Raw genomic sequence first — 16,709 nt, forward strand, 5'->3', positions numbered from 1 at the left:
GTCTTATATTCCACTAAATCAAAGAATTTTAACAATTTAGACTGTATGAAAACTACATTTGTGTGATCCCTATACCCCATCTTGTGTACAACTCTTATCGCTCTCTTCTGTAATATGTACAATGGTTGAAGTGAACTCCTGTATGTATTTCCCCAGTTTTCAACGCCATACTCCAAATATGGCAAAATCAATGAAGAATACAAAATGCGCAAGTTGCCACAGTTCTTCAGTGGATTTAGTCCAGAAAGTAATTTATAAAGAGTTGTGTTCTATCAGCTTCTTTCTGGATACGCAAGGCAACAAAAGAATGAGCTTGTATCATTTATAGACTAAAATTCTACATCCTAATATTTACCCTGTCTCCTGTGTGTCTTCAGACGATGGGACACAGCAGAGAGCCACCTGTTGGATTTGTGCGTGCTGGTCTTTCGGGTGGCCTACGACAGCGCCGGGGCTCTGACGCTGGGTCGTCTGCTGGCTCACAGCCGGCGCTCGGTGAGGAGGTTTGTGGGCTGTGATGTCATGCTGGAGCCAGGCGAGTACGCTGTGCTCTGCTGCGCTTTTAACCACTGGCGCAGCACCACACAGGGGACAGGTAGGTAACAAGTAACTAACAGCAGGCTCTTTTTCAATGATGAGGCTGGATTTTTTTTTTAAAGTTTTTTAAATTCAAAACAGATTTGAAAAATATACACAGTAAAACTTCACACCAAACTTTACCACTCATCGCTCAATATGTGAATTCTTTAGGAAAAAAACTGTAAAAAAATAAAGTTGCACATAAAGTAAAAATAATAATGAAAGAAATACTGTATATCTGTGAAATGCCTAGAGCTGACATATATTTAATATTGAATGTTATCTCTTAATCTGTTTCTAAGCCACTGTTGTGTGTTTTCAGCGAACTGTGGCAGATCAGAGGCTCCAGGTTACATGCTGGCCATCTACAGCTCCAGGCTGGTGATGGTGGAGCAAGTACCAGCCTCCTACACAACCATCGCCGACGCCATCATTCAGCTGACAGAAACCAAAGGAGAGAGACATGAGGTGATGCTGCATCCATTCAGTCTGGGTTTTAATGTGACCAAGTCATAAATCTACATTTTATCCACACTGTATATGATACTCAGATATCAGCACTTCAGACTGTTTACAGTAAACTGACAACATATGTTCTTAGAAATGGATCAGCTTACATTTGCACCCCAGTACTCAGCCTTTTATTTTACAATTTTGCTGGCAAGCACACAAAACCAATGGTAACAGCACAATGAACGTGTCTACAGGACATGAAATCAGCGACTTTTCCTGTTTTGACCTCTGTACTGAACATAAGATTTCAAAGGTGAGCACTGAGCTGCTGTGTGTGTGTGTGTGTGTGTGTGTGTGTGTGTATTTGTGTGTGTGTCAGGGTCGGGAGGGGATGACATGTTACTACCTGACACACGGCTGGGCGGGGCTCATCGTCATGGTGGAAAACAGACACCCCAGACACCACCTGCACGTGTCCTGTGACTGCAGCGACAGCTTCAATGTGGTGTCAACACGCTGCAGCCTCAAAACCATCGACAGCATCCCGCCTCTGCACAGGTTCACTGCAGCACACGACACTGCTGAAAACAACTGCTCATTAATAAATTAGTTTGAGATAAAATTACTGACAGCAAACTATTATTTAAGAAACAGTTGATGTTTACATTGTTTCAAATAAAACCTTAACAGAAACCAGCAGTTTGACATCTGGATCTGTATCAGCCGAGGAATGAATGAGGTTTTGTTTCTTCTCTCCCAGACAAGTGCTTGTGGTTTTGTCTCAGCTGGAGGGAAATGCTGGATTCTCCATTACACACAGACTGGCTCACCGTAAGACCATCCAGGCTTCTCTGGGGAACTGGAGCCCCTCAAAGGCAACACACAGTCCTGCTTTGAGCCCAGAGACTGCAGGCCTGCATCAGCCTCGACCCCTCTGACTGCCTGACTGGGAGCTGCACAACCATTTGGGGAAACTGGGAGGGACCAGGTGACAAATCTGTTTTGTTCACTAGAACTGGGATCAGGACATCTGAACAGGGAGAACCATTCTCTGAAGGAACAGTTCGACATTTTGGGACTTATGCCTGTTAATGGAAAACAAGTTTATTTCCCAAAAATGTTGGACTTTTTACAAGAGAGCATCATATTTAGTGAACAGATAGACAAGTGACTGATTGCTGTTTCAATTATAAAAATGCCGTGACCCCGTTCAGGGACTAAGCGGTAGAAAATGAATGAATGAATGAATGAATTATAAAAATGTTTTTCACAACCCAAGCCAATCAGAACCAGGAATAATCTCACTTGTTGAATAAAACATTAAAGAACAAGAAGGAGAGAAAGACAACCATGCAGTAACAGTTATGGCCCTTTAAGTTGACAAGTGAACAGGCCTGCCTCCCAAGTAATGTCTAATCCAATCCAGCAGCTGCACATCTCTTCACAAAGACAGAAAAGTGTTTTAGCAAACACATGATGCACTTTATAGATTACATGTCAGATCACTGGATGGTCTTCAGGTACAAACTGTCTCAATTGCACTGGTAGTTAAACAGAAGTTATTAGTTGTGTCTGGAATTTCTAGGTAAAGGTAAAAAAAAAAGGCAACACAGTGTTTAGTCACCTCAGTAATACTCAGTCATACTGCAGTCTATTAAACAAATTGTTTTAGTTTAGAGCTATAGCAAAGAGTTGCTGTGTGATTGCATTAGCACTTTATAAACTTTAAACTATGCTGCATTCTTGTGGTGTTTTATTTTTAAGGAGATGGTTTAAAATATGCTCATGTATTCCAAACCATTGTATTGCTAGAAAGAACATAAAAACTATGCAAATGTTTGAAAACTGTTAAGAGGTTTCATCACTTATAACACACAGAGCTCCTTATCTGTGGCTGATCTATTTGTGGAATTAAGATAGAACTTTATGAGTTTTGTGATGATTGTGTAATATTTGATTTTTATTTTATTTTTTTTTACATTAAGGTTTCATATACTGTGGTATGTAGGTTTACACAGGCACACTGCTCAGCACTGGACAGGGCCTAATCAAGCTACTTAGGAATTTTGGGCCATGTTTGAACCTCCTGTTCCACCTCTTCCTATGTTTCTTTGTTCTATGAAATCTTTAGACCGTACAGAGCAGCTAAACTCACGTCACCGACTTGTGACTTGAAAAGGAGTTAAAAAAGGGTGAACTGTGGCAAGGATATTCATTTTTATTAGCAAATGTACATGTATGAATATAAAATTTTACCATAATACAAATAAATTCACGAAGGAAAAAGTTGTGTTGTGATTTCATAGCTAGAAATATTTTTAAAGGAAAAGATTTGCATTATATTTTTAACTACAAAGTTAAAAATGCATTTCCAAAGTTTATCTGCAGGCTCTAAATAAAAAGGGTTTCAGTTATTCCTGTTTACAGAAATAAAACATCAAACATAAATATGATTTTTATTTTTGAACCACTGAAGGAAAATTGTATGGTACAAAATATATGAATCAAATTTAAAGAATATTTTTATGAGATATGAAAATCCCAAGCTGTAGAGACTACACTTTTCTCCAATTTACATTTCAAGTACAATATGGCAAACAGGACAGAAATGTATTGTTTTGAAACAAAGTGTACAGTATATTGCTTTTTCTTGGCTGACTTTCTTATGTTTTTTTTATAATATATTTGTCTACATGGAGCCAGTGAGTACTATATTATTATGCTTTACTGATATTACAAAAAACATATAGGCTATGCATAGTTCTAAATTCTCCAACTTTACTTTTTAACCTTATGTTACACTTGATTCCAAGCAGTCCATTAAAACAATATTATACTATTAAAAACAAGAAAAACACTGGATTTATGCCCATACAACTTTGCATCCAACTTTATGTTGGTCATATTTCTTCACTGAAATTTACTTACCATTGTATTCTTTGTTTTAGTCTTGGTCTCTTTCATTTTCAGTTTTTCTATAAGCCTAATGTTTTTCCTATGATAAATATTTTTCCCATAATAAATATTTTTTCATGATATGATTTTCTATAATAAAACGCGTTTCAATAATTAAACTTTTTTCAAAATAAAACTGAAGCTTCAAGTTGGACATTTCTCCCATAAAATCATTATTGGGCACAGAGAGAGTATTTATTTAGGGTGATTAGAAAGGCATTAGTTGGATTCATTATTAAGACAGGATTAGTAAATAGGATATTGGCTTTGTTTGTTTGTTTTTACGCCGATCCTGGAATTCAAGTAATTCAATGCAACGACTCTACACACTCCGATACAGTAGGGGGCGATATGCGCCTTGTTCGTTGGTTCGCAATCCGCCAGAAGAAGAAGCTGAAAAAGAAGAAGACTCCCAAGAATCCTAAGGTGTATCCTAATGACGTTCTACGTCACAAACATAATCAAAACATCTGTTTGCCGAGCTAGCACTTGTTACAGTAGCTAGCAGCCTAACTAAAATATATTAAAACTGCTCGTCTTTTGTAGTCTTAGCAACACCGACTTTACAGAATACATCAGCTCTTCACACTCAGGAACTTTATCAAACATCAACTCCGGGTATGTAAATATAATGATGAAATATGTAGCGCTAGTTATCTTAATGTTATATGTATGAAAGTTAACGCTCTCTGCGTTCGGCAATAGTGTAATGTTATTACCGTGGTTGGTTAACTTCATAATGGCTGCCAGTCTGGCTGTAAAAAAAGATGCTACATACTGTACTGCACGGAAATATACGACAAAATTAGAAATTATATAGAAAATTGGAATGAAACAGAGGAGCCGTAGCTGATGTTAGCTTAACATTGATTCATATAAGTTAGGACGCGGTTAAGTGCGAGTTGTTTCAGTCTGTTATGAGCTATGCCCGTGTTAGTAGTGATAGGCAACATAATAAGACTGAATAACACTTAAACGCAAAAAAACAGGTACGATAAAGCCATGATCCAGGACCTTAACACACAGTGACTACATTTTGTGTTGTCAGATAGAGGGAATTGTCGTTTCTTTGATAGATGGAACACACGGGGGAGGTCAGTGACTTAGGAGTGGATGCAAAAGGAAGATTTAAGACTGGGTCAAAGTGGCAAGGCCAGTCCAAGATAACATGAGAGAAATCACAGGATTATTTTCTCAGACTTCTAATGAGATATAACTATTTACTGTTTTCCCGTTTGTACTATGTGACCCTTCTTGTTGTATTTGTTATCGCATCACAATTTATTTCTGGTCTTTTTCTCTCAGTTTCCATCTTGTCTGTTGGATCTGCATGTCAGAATAGGGAAGCAGAGTGAAGAGGCAGCTGCCAGCAGTGCAGCCAGCCCGATGGACTCCGATAGTCCAGAAAAAAGCGCTTTGTTGTCGGCTCAGGAGCTGAAGGAGCAGGGAAACCGCCTCTTTCTGAACCGCAAGTACCTGGAGGCTGCTGCCTGCTACAGCAAAGCCATAGTAAGAAGCAGGTGTACTGGGTCTGCAGCAGCAGTGTCTAATTACAACATCCATGTTTTCATCCTAAAGATATCTCTAAAAATATCTTTTTTTAAAAACCTTTGTGTTGTACTTAAAGGTTGTATAGTGTGGTTATTTGGTTAAATGTAGAGTACAAGGAGACAAAGTGGACTGAGAGGTTTGATAAAAGAAAAGTGACTGTCAGCATTTAACTGCCACAGCAACCTGTTACCCTACATGGTTCCATGCAGTGAAGCATACAGATTTTAAATTCAAGTTCAAGTGTTTGTCATATGCACAGTGAGGAAACGTATTTCCTTGTACAAACGTGTTTCCTTGTGTTTCCTTGTTTAAAAATTCTTACTTTGCCATCCACGCGAATGCCACACAATATAAATTAAATATAACGCAGATACTGTATATAGGTAACAAAATCTAAATCTCAAAAATCTAAGGCACTGTAAAACAACCGATGAAAGAAGCATAATGAAAAATACAAACATTTTTCATATGGTATTGAGTTTAGGTGCTGGAATCAGTATCTGGAAGGAAGATGTTGCCTCGGTACACCTTTCCAGTATGTGTGTTTTGTCTTTTGTCCTCTGTGAGACCCACAGCCCCTCTGTCCCAGCATACTACACTAACAGAGCGCTGTGTTACGTGAAACTGCATCAGTATGACAAGGCTCTGGCAGACTGCAGACGCGCTCTGGAGCTGGACAGCCAATCAGTCAAAGCTCATTTCTTCATGGGCCAGTGTCATCTGGAGATGGAGAACTATGATGAAGCCATTGGCAACCTGCAAAAAGGTACCAGGCTTGGGGGAAACAAGTCCACAAGAAACATATTTCTGGTCTCTGCCAGCTGCTTGATAGTTTTCGTACTGTTCTACACACACCCTTTGAGGAATATGATAACAGACGAGGTGAAATTAACATATAGTTCCGTCCAAAAAGGTACCAGGCTTGGGAGAAACAAGTCCACAAGAAACGCATTTCTGGTCTCTGCCAGCTGCTTGATAGTTTTCGTACTGTTCTACACACACCCTTTGAGGAATATGATAACAGACGAGGTGAAATTAACATATAGTTCCGTTTTCCAGCCTATAACCTTGCAAAGGAGCAACGGCTGAACTTTGGTGATGACATTCCAAGCGCTCTGAGGATAGCAAAGAAGAAACGGTGGAACAGCATGGAAGAGAGGAGGATCAGTCAGGAGAGCGAGCTGCACGCCTACCTCACCAGACTGATCCTTGCTGAGAAAAAGAGGCAGGTCCTATCCAATGTCAGCAGGGAAGGATACATATCACTGTGAAATAGATTTTTCATTTCAAGTCTTACTTTTCTTCTGTGAATTATCCATGTGTCTGAGTATCTGTGCGTGCGGTCTAACCAACAGAGAACTGGAGGGCTGCAGACAGAAACAAGAGGACAAGTCTGATGACAGCAGAATTCAACACAATCTCAACGCGATCCACACAAAGCATGTAGGTTTTTATGAGGAGCTTAGTCCAAAACAAACAAAATTTCTAGACAATGAGATAGAAGTGAACATTTCAAAACATTTATCTTAACGTAAAATCCGGACTATTTTTGCGCACACCTGACTATAAGCCACACCCACTAAATTTAAGAAGAAAAAAAATTTAGTACATATATAGGCCGCACTTGTCTATAAGCCGCAGGTGTCCACGTTGTAACATGAGATATTTACACACGTCTCCGACGTCTCACCATCGATTCATTGATGCCAAGCTTATGTGCAGCAGCTCTATTTCCTTCTTCGACAGCCTGATCGATCGCCTTTAACTTGAAAACTGCATCATATGCATTTCTTCGTGCGTTTTCCATGATGAGGGTGTGTGCATGAAGCGCAAAATGACTGATGCCTGAAGAATTTAGTGCATTTGATTTAATTCGAAGTTTCATTGGTCCACTGTGACCTGTTCAGTAATTTCATTGGTCTGATGTTACGAGGCTAAATGTATTGGCGGCACGAAGCTCGTTAGCCCGTAAAAATCCATAAATTAGTCACATCATTGTTTAAGCCGCAGGGTTCAAAGCTTGTGAAAAAAGTAGCGGCTTATAGTCCGGATTTTAAATGACTTTGTTCAGTTAAAGATTCTAAGTCACTGACTGTGTTGTTTATGTAATATATGCACCATATTTCACTATTGTTACTTGTAATCTAATGTTTTCCCACAGGACAAGTACCTCTCAGACTTGGAGGAGCTGTTTTGTCAAGTCGATGAAAACAGGAAGGTTGGTGTTGACGACTGTAAACTAAATTCTCCTCACAGACAGAGAGACTGAACTGTTACTGTATATCAGTTGCATTAGAAAATAACACCTGACAGAAAAAAGCCTTCCAGTGATTTTGCAGATACAGAGAAACAAAATGAACATTCTCTCTTGTCTCAGAATGATTTTCGGTGTTAAGTGAACAGAGGTAATGCAGAGATTTATAAAAATATTTAAAGGAGATCACATTGTGTTTGCTGTGTCTTTGACAGAAGCGCGAGATCCCAGACTTCCTGTGTGGAAAGATCAGCTTTGAGTTGATGAGAGAGCCATGTATCACTCCCAGTGGTGTCACTTATGACCGGAAAGACATTGAAGAGCACCTGCAGGTAAAAGCATCACCCGGCTCTGCACGTAAAACAAACCATTGCAGGGACATTCTATTAAAGTGTTAAAATTCACATGGCACACAACATGAAGACACCTGTATCCGGAGAGGCAATACATGAGCATGGTGAGTACATCATAATGTTCAATGCAACACAGCAGACAGTTGACACTAAATCTGTTTCAACTAATACAAACTAATAAATCTAGACCATAGATGCATATAATTGTTTATTTTTGTGTTGTTTGCTTTATGGACACCAATAATTGAACACTGTAATCTAACACTTTTTGTTTTATCTTATCTTCAGCTTCAGTGAATGTGTGTGTCTGTTTTAACACTTTTGATATGTTTGATGCTTGAATATAAATATCAACTGAACATTTGAGCTATTCTCTTTTTAAAAAGTGTATTTCTAGTGACTTTGTAATGGTTTACTCATAGCCACCACCATGGCATACCGTTTGGATAGGGTATTTGTAGGTTAGTCCTAAAATTTTGTATGAATGTCACTTTCGGCTTTTTCCCGTTTCGGGGTACAGCGAATCGACTCACATGTTGACATTCGGCATGTGTTTTTACATACAGGGAATCAACTCGCATGTTGACATTCGGCATGTGTTTTTACGCCGGATGCCCTTCCTGACACAACCTGGAGCACCGCGGTGAGAGCGCTGTGCCTTAACCAGTAGCCTACCAGGGAAGGCCCCTAAAGTTTTGTATTTTGTATTTTTGATAAATGTCATTCCACATGAACATAGTGGCCAAATTTATAACTAGCCCAGTACCTGTTACATCATCACTCAGCAATGGGCACTGAAACCTGTGCTGACATGAGGAGTTTGTATTCTGAGGAGTGAACATGTGATTGAATGTTTATCACTTTGTGTGTCATGATAGAATTTTGTGTTTAAAGGTATAAACAGTCAGTTTGGTTCTTTGCACATTGTAACCTTCTAAATATGTTTCAATTGTAATGTACTCTTACTCCTCAAAGTTTTTCTGCTCATCGATTCAGTCAACAATAGCCCCAGAATAAGTTATCCCAGCATAATGGAAGCTGTTTCTAGTAGCTGTAAAATATCGAGGTTTTCAACTTAAAATGACATGAAACAGGGAAAAGTAGCAAATCCTTACATTTTAGAAGTTGAAGGAGGCAGATATTTTGTTATTGTAACAGACAGGTTTTTGCGAGTCTGCCTAATAATATGCTACAATAATCTTTTCAGCTCTACATTGAATTAAAAAACTTGCATGTGAAAATAGAAAATTCTTAGCAGACAAACTCTCACATTGAAGCATTTGTTCTTCTCTTATAGCGAGTCGGCCATTTTGACCCAGTGACACGCACACCGCTGACCCAAGATCAGCTCATCCCCAACCTGGCAATGAAGGAAGTCATTGATGCTTTTATTTTGGAGAATGGATGGGTGGAGGACTACTGACGAGTAAAAAGAGGGAGGGGAAGTCATTTTAACAGTTTATGAATCAAGGCAGATCAGTCAGTTATAGCCACTAGTCACCATGGAGGGCTGCCGCTCTGCCACTGGTTTCATTTAAGTAGTTTATGACAAGTTTGATGTCCACAACAAATCAAGTGGTTTCTCACAATAAGCCTCACTGAACTTCATTTTAATGATCATCTTGCTCCAGTGACCACGAGTGAATTTAAAATATGCAGTACTTTTCAAAACTGAAGTTACAAAGTGCTTCAAAGTAACGAGAGAAAGGTGAATTTATATAACAAGGAGAAATGACTGAAGAACCCACAGTGTATAAGTCACTTCAGTTTAGTGTAAGTGAACATTTGCACAAAGATCCCGTCTTCGACTGCCACTTGATTGTAACAAAGATCCAAAAAATCAGCCGTGAAATAACCAAAACAGCTGCAACTTTGGCTGATAATTTTGGTCTTTGTATCCAATTTCAAGCGGAAGCTCACAAAATATGTTTTTAAGGCTTTAAAATATGTGGACAGTAGATTCAGTTTAGCTGCTGTGATGATGCTTTCATGTTGAATATGGCACAAATCATGAAATATTCAGAAGTCAGTCAAATGCCGGGTGACAGAGCAACAGTCCTTTTTTTTTGTTTCTGTTTTGTTTGGTCCATTTTTTCCATTTTGCTTGTTTTTACTGGGACCATTGAGAGCTCAACACCTCAGGCATGAGCTGCACCATTTAATCACAGTCTGAGGACTGTGTACAGCTCCTACACTGAGGATTTAATTCAGTAGAAGTGAATGGGACAGAGAAGTGATATCACAGTGCCTTTATTCATGCCATCACATGCTTGTATTAGTGCTCATATTTAGGACATTAAATGTGTTCACTTTTCCACTGTTTATGAGTAACTATTGAATGAGCAGCTGCACAGGGTGGTCACTGATGGTTTAATGGCTGATTTGCCTCAATTAAAAATAACCCAGTATTGATTATCAGGTATTGTGATCATCCTTGCTGTGGCTCTGAATATCAAGACACTGCCAACTGCAGTCAGTTTACTCATCAACCGACACTCAATAACCACAAAGTGAAAACATGTTTTTAGACATTCTTGTAAATTTATTAAAAAATCACAGACTGAAATCAGTTTATTCAGACCCTACTGTGGCAGATTGTGGTCAAGTTCATCCTTTCTGCTTTTATTTTCCCTGTGGTGGGTGTGATTACTTCCTGAAGCCACTGTATATGAAAACTGTACCACTGGTACACTTTAAGTATGAACTGAGTAAACAGCTGTATTTGCCGTTTAAAGACCAGCTGGAAGGTGGAAGGACCGGTTTTAGTTTTACGTGCTGCTCAGTACCACGAAAGATTGTCTTTATATTGTTCTTTTATTCATGAACAGATTTTATGGGGATCCATGATTTTTTTGTTTTTTTGTGTGTTGACTCTTTTTCCTGGTTTTCTGCACTTTCTGGAGTGCATATACACGGTATCTATCATTATCAGTGTTATTAGTTTTATTACAGGTGTGTGCGTGTTTATTTTATCCACAATTGGCTGTTTAAATGTGTCAATCAAGTTAAAGTGTAATTTCTTGCATTTGTAGACTTTATTGAAGACTGAAGGGTCTTTCGTTTGACCTTTATGGGAAACTAACTTTCAGTTGAGACATCAGTGTGACAATCAGATTTCACATGCCACAGAAAAACTAAAAGCATCTGGCTGCTATGGAATAAAGGATAAAACATGTTCAGAAATGATATGACAAAAGAAATTTGCCATGTCTTGAGTGTCAGTCATTTGTGCTCGTCCTTCAGTGATTTGAGACACTGGGAAGCTGTAATGTTTAGTCCTCAATCAGCAATGACAGTAATACATCTCCTTTTGTTTTTAGACATCTGTCTTCACCAAGCACCACAGTAACAGATGAGTATTAATTCTAAGATTTGTGTTTTTGCTATGAAACCTTCAGTGTACATCTAAAAAAGTACAGAAATCAGTTTTCTGCATAAAAAGTAAAACTCTATACTGCTGAAACTACACTTGTTAGATCCTCTGGTCACAAAACACATTAAATAACTTTGAAAAGGAATCTTGGTTTTAATTAAAAAATTGATTGGGCAGAAACTCAACCGAGGAAGGTGGAGATAAAAACGCTGGTGTCCAGGTTGAGCGTCGCATGCCACCAGCGATCAGGGAAATACAGCACCTGATGGAAAAACATCCAGATAATAGAAAATAACTAAAATACTTCATGTTTGTCCCAGAAAGATCTTCTGTTTACATGATTTCTACAATTTCTTCCTCTTTTCATAATTCTTTGCTTCAAGCAGCAAACCAGGTTCCAGTCTTGATATTTAGTCATGGAAGGAAAAAAAAAAGAACATTTTAGTTCAAAACTCATCTGTAGCAAGTTAAAACTGATAAAAGGTTTTTTTCGGCTTGTTAAAACTTTTCTTGGTGGTGGTGCTGTAACTTGTGCAAGAGCTTGAATGCTAAATGAATGAAAGTATGTGAGGAGATCAATATGAGGAGCTGTTTTTGAGCTATAAACTCTAAACCCACTCTAATAGTCTATAAATACTAGACCTGATCCACACTGGGTGTTGTTACCTCTCCAGGTCTGATGGTGCACTCCAGCGGAGCCTCTTCCTCCAGTAGGTGAGGGTAGGTTTCTTTCACCCAGGACAGGGTGGTGTGGTTCGGGTGGAAATTTGGCTCTTTTTCAGGCGGATAGAGGAACCAGCGCTGTGGGCCAAGAAATGAATTAAAAGACAAATTTATAAAGCTCAGCTGACAGTTCGTTTTTGGGTGTCAGCAGAGGAAACAATCAGCTGCACATAACCCTGATTCCAGAACATTCCCTGATCGCTTCTACAGTGCCTTGCGAAAGTATTCGGCCCCCTGGAACTTTGCGACCTTTTGCCACATTTCCGGCTTCAAACATAAAGATATAAAACTGTAATTTTTTTGTGAAGAATCAACAACAAGTGGGACACAATCATGAAGTGGAACGAAATTTATTGGATATTTCAAACTTTTTTAACAAATAAAAAACTGAAAAATTGGGCGTGCAAAATTATTCATTAAAACTGATAAAAGGTTTTTTTCGGCTTGTTAAAACTTTTCTTGGTGGTGGTGCTGTAACTTGTGCAAGAGCTTGAATGCTAAATGAATGAAAGTATGTGAGGAGATCAATATGAGGAGCTGTTTTTGAGCTATAAACTATAAACCCACTCTAATAGTCTATAAATACTCGACCTGACCCACACTGGGTGTTGTTACCTCTCCAGGTCTGATGGTGCACTCCAGCGGAGCCTCTTCCTCCAGTAGGTGAGGGTAGGTTTCTTTCACCCAGGACAGGGTGGTGTGGTTCGGGTGGAAATTTGGCTCTTTTTCAGGCGGATAGAGGAACCAGCGCTGTGGGCCAAGAAATGAATTAAAAGACAAATTTATAAAGCTCAGCTGACAGTTCGTTTTCGGGTGTCAGCAGAGGAAACAATCAGCTGCACATAACCATGACTCCAGAACATTCCCTGATGGCTTCTATATAGACAAATGGTAAGCAATTCGGGAACCAGTTTAGGACTTAATAAACCAAAATGCCAAAAAGGAAGCAAAAGAGTTTTACCTTTCTGCCATAGATGACCTCAGAATAACCAGGGCCATGCCAATGAAAGGGCACTCCTGTTCCAGGACCTGCAGACAAACAAACCGGCTACAGTTGGTGCTTTTCATCTAATCAATATTCTGATATTTGAGATGTAATTTTATGATTTCCATTGAGTTGCTGTAAATGAAACACTGTTCTTTTTTAAACAAAAAATTATTCTATTTTTGATTTAATTTAATAAAACACTTTACTATGTTCAAGATGCTTGATGCTGATGACTTCCAGAACAATTTCCATAAAAGAATGTGCTCCATTTAAACCCCAGTGAATATTTATTTATATTCATTTCTTTTTAGGAAATTTTCATTTCCATTCATTGTTCATGTTTGTTTGCATTTTGTGTTAGTAGCTCACCTGCTATCATCATTTAAAATGTACCTACTGAGCATGTTCTATTTTATCTATAGCACCAAATGATAGAAGGATTCTGAAGAGGTTATTTGGAAATAAAATGGAATTTATAGACATGTAAAGCAAGGCATTATCTTATTATTTTTAAGAAATAATGTATGAAGTTTTATAATACACCTTTTCCTTTTTACATTCTTTTTTCTGCTTTTATACAACATTTTATTTACTTGTCTTTATTTGTCATTACATTATACTGTACAGTACTTGAAGTCTGCCTCTGTCACTAGCTGGCTGACTTCTTCATGTGCGTTTACAGTTATTTTATGTTAATTAACTGATCATACACCTCTGGGCTGTGCACAACAGACACTGGCCTGCAATTCCGAAGCTGTACGCTCCACTGGTGTGAGGCAGGACGTACGGCGGAGGCTTGTACTGCTCGAACAGACTCTGCCATTCAGTGAAGTTGTTGTCTCCAAAGAAATACAGCGTGTCTGTAGAAGAAACATGGAGAAAGAAAATAACAAATCTGCTAAAAAGTCAATTGGAGATATAAAAATGTATTAGTTGACATATTCATGTTCTCCATTTTTTATTGATTGACTTTTCGACCAACATCGCTCTCTGGTCAAAACACACTCTTTATATTTCAAGTTAATTTGTCTGTTTATTATTCTGATATTTCTGGCATCACTTCCTGGTCCTCAGAGGATGAATCCTTTTCATTTTAAAAATAATTCTATCTTTAAAAACTCGAACCCAGAACCTTCCTGCTGTGAGGCGACAGCGCTAACCACTGTGCCAGTGGTTCCTTCAACCCCATGAACACACACAATATTGTTTATTTTGACTCAGGCCCATATACACCATATACAAATCTGTATATGAAGCATTTTAACACATCAGACTCTGCTTAGAGCCCCAGAAATGTTTGTGCCGGTCCTCTCTGCTGTAAACAGACCTCCTGTGAGAGATGAGGGTTTAACCTACCACTGCCGAGGGCGTCTGCAGACTGAGGCCTCAGTAAAATATTCACATAGTCCTGGAACGGGACGTCCACTGGAACAAATGATTCATGATGAGTCAGTGGTTAGCAGTCAAATACTGTATAAACATATAAATTAAAAAAAAATCCCTGCTGCATACAAGGGCTACTGTTAGGCATGCATACCTTTCCTGTAAGAATAAGTGTTAGCTGTACTGAGCCTCACTGTCCGGTCGCCATATTCTTCTAGTAAGCTTGACTTGGAACACAACAACCTGAATTTCTAAAAAAAACATGTGAGTTTATTGTTGTTCAGCTCCAGTTTTATGCTCACTACTCTATTACAGCACAGTGTGAATGGGCCAGGACAATTTTTGTTGTGTTGTCAGAACAAACTCTCAGCTTTACTGTGAGGGTGTTGACACCCAGATGAAAAGTGTAGTCATCTCATAAATACATGGTCAGGATCATTGCTTCATTTTCAACTCAAATACAATGAAAAACGTGTCACTGTGCTGACACCAACAGACTGCACTCTACACTGTGCACATGCTGAAACCGTTCAAGGAGAAATCCTCCCTCTAACAGATTTTTTTAATATCACCTGTTTAATGTGCATTTCCGGTCCCGTTATAGAGTGTGAGGTCATGTTGAGATACCAGCAAAGTGCACATGCACCAAAATTCACAAAACTCCTTTAATAACCATTAAGTGGATGCATTCGATTCAAAGTGAGAGGGTGAATTTTTCCTGATTGTTTTATAAATAATAAAAAAAAAACTCAAATAAGAGCAAATATTTCAATAAAGCATTTACCATACACATCTCTTGATTTATTTGAGAGAATAATAAGATTTAACTGAGTTATTAAATACTTACTGTGTTATCAGTTAGGCCCCTGATGATGACTGGTTTGTTGTATGCATATCTAAAAATGGAAAAAGCAGTTCTCTTCATCAGCAGTACTGAGTCTAGACACATCAGCTACAGCCATAGTTTCACCTGTCCCAGACAGGGAAAAGAAATCCATTCATGCTATTAGCACCAATCACAACATGTGGGTTTACACTTCCCTGCTTCTCACACTCAGTGTTGTACTGTAGTTGAGTCACTAAACCTTGAGTCCGAGTCAAGTCTTGAGTCTCCAGTGCTCAAGTCCAAGCTAAGTCCTGAAAATCTGGACTCGAGTCAGACTTGAGTTTGAGACCTGGAGTCAAGTACTACAACACTGCTCACATTACACGTAACAAGACTGACAGACAGAGCTGAGGTCACACGCCTACAGAGTTGACTCAGAGACTAAAAAAAAAAAAAAGGCTGTTCTTAGTCTTTAGAGCAAAGTGGAAATGAAAACTAAAAATGTGGAGGTTTCACTCTGGGCTGTACAACATACAACACCTGTTCAACTCAGAAAGGTGGACAATACCTACAGTAACTGTGCTGAAGCTGCTTGGATCTCAAAAGCACAATCGTACCTGAGATCATAATATTAGGACAAACTACCTAAATGATACCTTGTCTCATATCATGACAACTGATATTTAATGGACATAAATCATTGTACCTTTCAATAAACTCATGATATGAAAGTGAAGAGCTGTCCAACACATCGGCATTACAGTGGCCTTCATCTTGTAATCTGAAATTTGAACTAGTAATGGCCATACGAGGCCCCATGAAGCTTTTCTTGAACCCTTTTGGACCATTGTATTGAAAATTGGTTCAATACTGGAAGCATCATTCACTGAGCACGTGGGTGACATCCGCTGGTGCAGTGGTTGTTGTACAGCCTTGCAAAGGTGACGCTTATGCACCTTGCATGTGCACTGAATTTTGTTGTAATGTGGACATTACTTAAAGCTGAAATCTAACTTCATTTTACATGTGTCTGTTTTTCTAGTTCATTCAATTTTTAAATCACTTATGACACATCAACTGTCACCCGTCCCTCGATATTCTCATGTGACATATAAAACACGATCGGGCTGGTTTTCACACATAAATGTAATACCTAAAACATTCAGAAGTGAAAACAAATTGCACATTTTGTAGTACCACAGTGGTATCGCGATACTTAAAAAAAAGTATCGACTCCAAAATATCGACCGACGGATAACGAAATATCGATA

The 16,709-nt window shown here is 38.7% G+C and overlaps 3 protein-coding genes across 4 annotated transcripts in view; 2 read left to right on the forward strand and 1 right to left on the reverse strand.

The window, feature by feature from the left end:
• Positions 1 to 3,307, forward strand: part of LOC109952715 (calpain-15-like) — a 14,843-nt gene extending 11,536 nt beyond the window's left edge. Inside the window, exons 11-14 of the mRNA XM_020587924.1 lie at positions 378 to 595; positions 902 to 1,047; positions 1,412 to 1,590; positions 1,793 to 3,307. Coding sequence (XP_020443580.1) covers positions 378 to 595; positions 902 to 1,047; positions 1,412 to 1,590; positions 1,793 to 1,970 — 721 coding nt within the window. The 3' untranslated portion in view covers positions 1,971 to 3,307. The remainder of the gene's footprint in view (positions 1 to 377; positions 596 to 901; positions 1,048 to 1,411; positions 1,591 to 1,792) is intronic.
• A 1,064-nt stretch (positions 3,308 to 4,371) lies between these two features.
• On the forward strand, positions 4,372 to 11,684 carry LOC109952718 (E3 ubiquitin-protein ligase CHIP-like). Of its 2 annotated transcripts, XM_020587929.1 has the most exons (9): positions 4,372 to 4,413; positions 4,534 to 4,605; positions 5,293 to 5,496; positions 6,106 to 6,304; positions 6,598 to 6,763; positions 6,894 to 6,981; positions 7,700 to 7,756; positions 8,008 to 8,124; positions 9,443 to 11,684. In XM_020587929.1, exons 3-9 carry the CDS (start codon positions 5,374 to 5,376, stop codon positions 9,566 to 9,568), a joined length of 876 nt encoding a protein of 291 aa, XP_020443585.1. In that variant the 5' UTR covers positions 4,372 to 4,413; positions 4,534 to 4,605; positions 5,293 to 5,373; the 3' UTR covers positions 9,569 to 11,684. The 2 variants fall into 2 exon arrangements, with proteins under 2 accessions (XP_020443585.1, XP_020443584.1); XM_020587928.1 differs by lacking the exon at positions 4,372 to 4,413 and having other exon boundaries at positions 4,423 to 4,605.
• An 11-nt stretch (positions 11,685 to 11,695) lies between these two features.
• Positions 11,696 to 16,461, reverse strand: jmjd8 (jumonji domain containing 8). Its single transcript, XM_020587930.1, has 8 exons — positions 16,145 to 16,461; positions 15,460 to 15,508; positions 14,767 to 14,863; positions 14,586 to 14,654; positions 13,970 to 14,089; positions 13,203 to 13,270; positions 12,857 to 12,991; positions 11,696 to 11,780 (listed from the first exon to the last, which is right to left on the reverse strand). Exons 1-8 carry the CDS (start codon positions 16,255 to 16,257, stop codon positions 11,700 to 11,702), a joined length of 732 nt encoding a protein of 243 aa, XP_020443586.1. The 5' UTR covers positions 16,258 to 16,461; the 3' UTR covers positions 11,696 to 11,699.
• Positions 16,462 to 16,709: the final 248 nt, after the last annotated feature.

This window comes from Monopterus albus, unplaced genomic scaffold, assembly GCF_001952655.1.
Source record: "Monopterus albus unplaced genomic scaffold, M_albus_1.0 scaffold488.1, whole genome shotgun sequence".
Classification (NCBI taxonomy): Eukaryota; Metazoa; Chordata; class Actinopteri; order Synbranchiformes; family Synbranchidae; genus Monopterus; species Monopterus albus.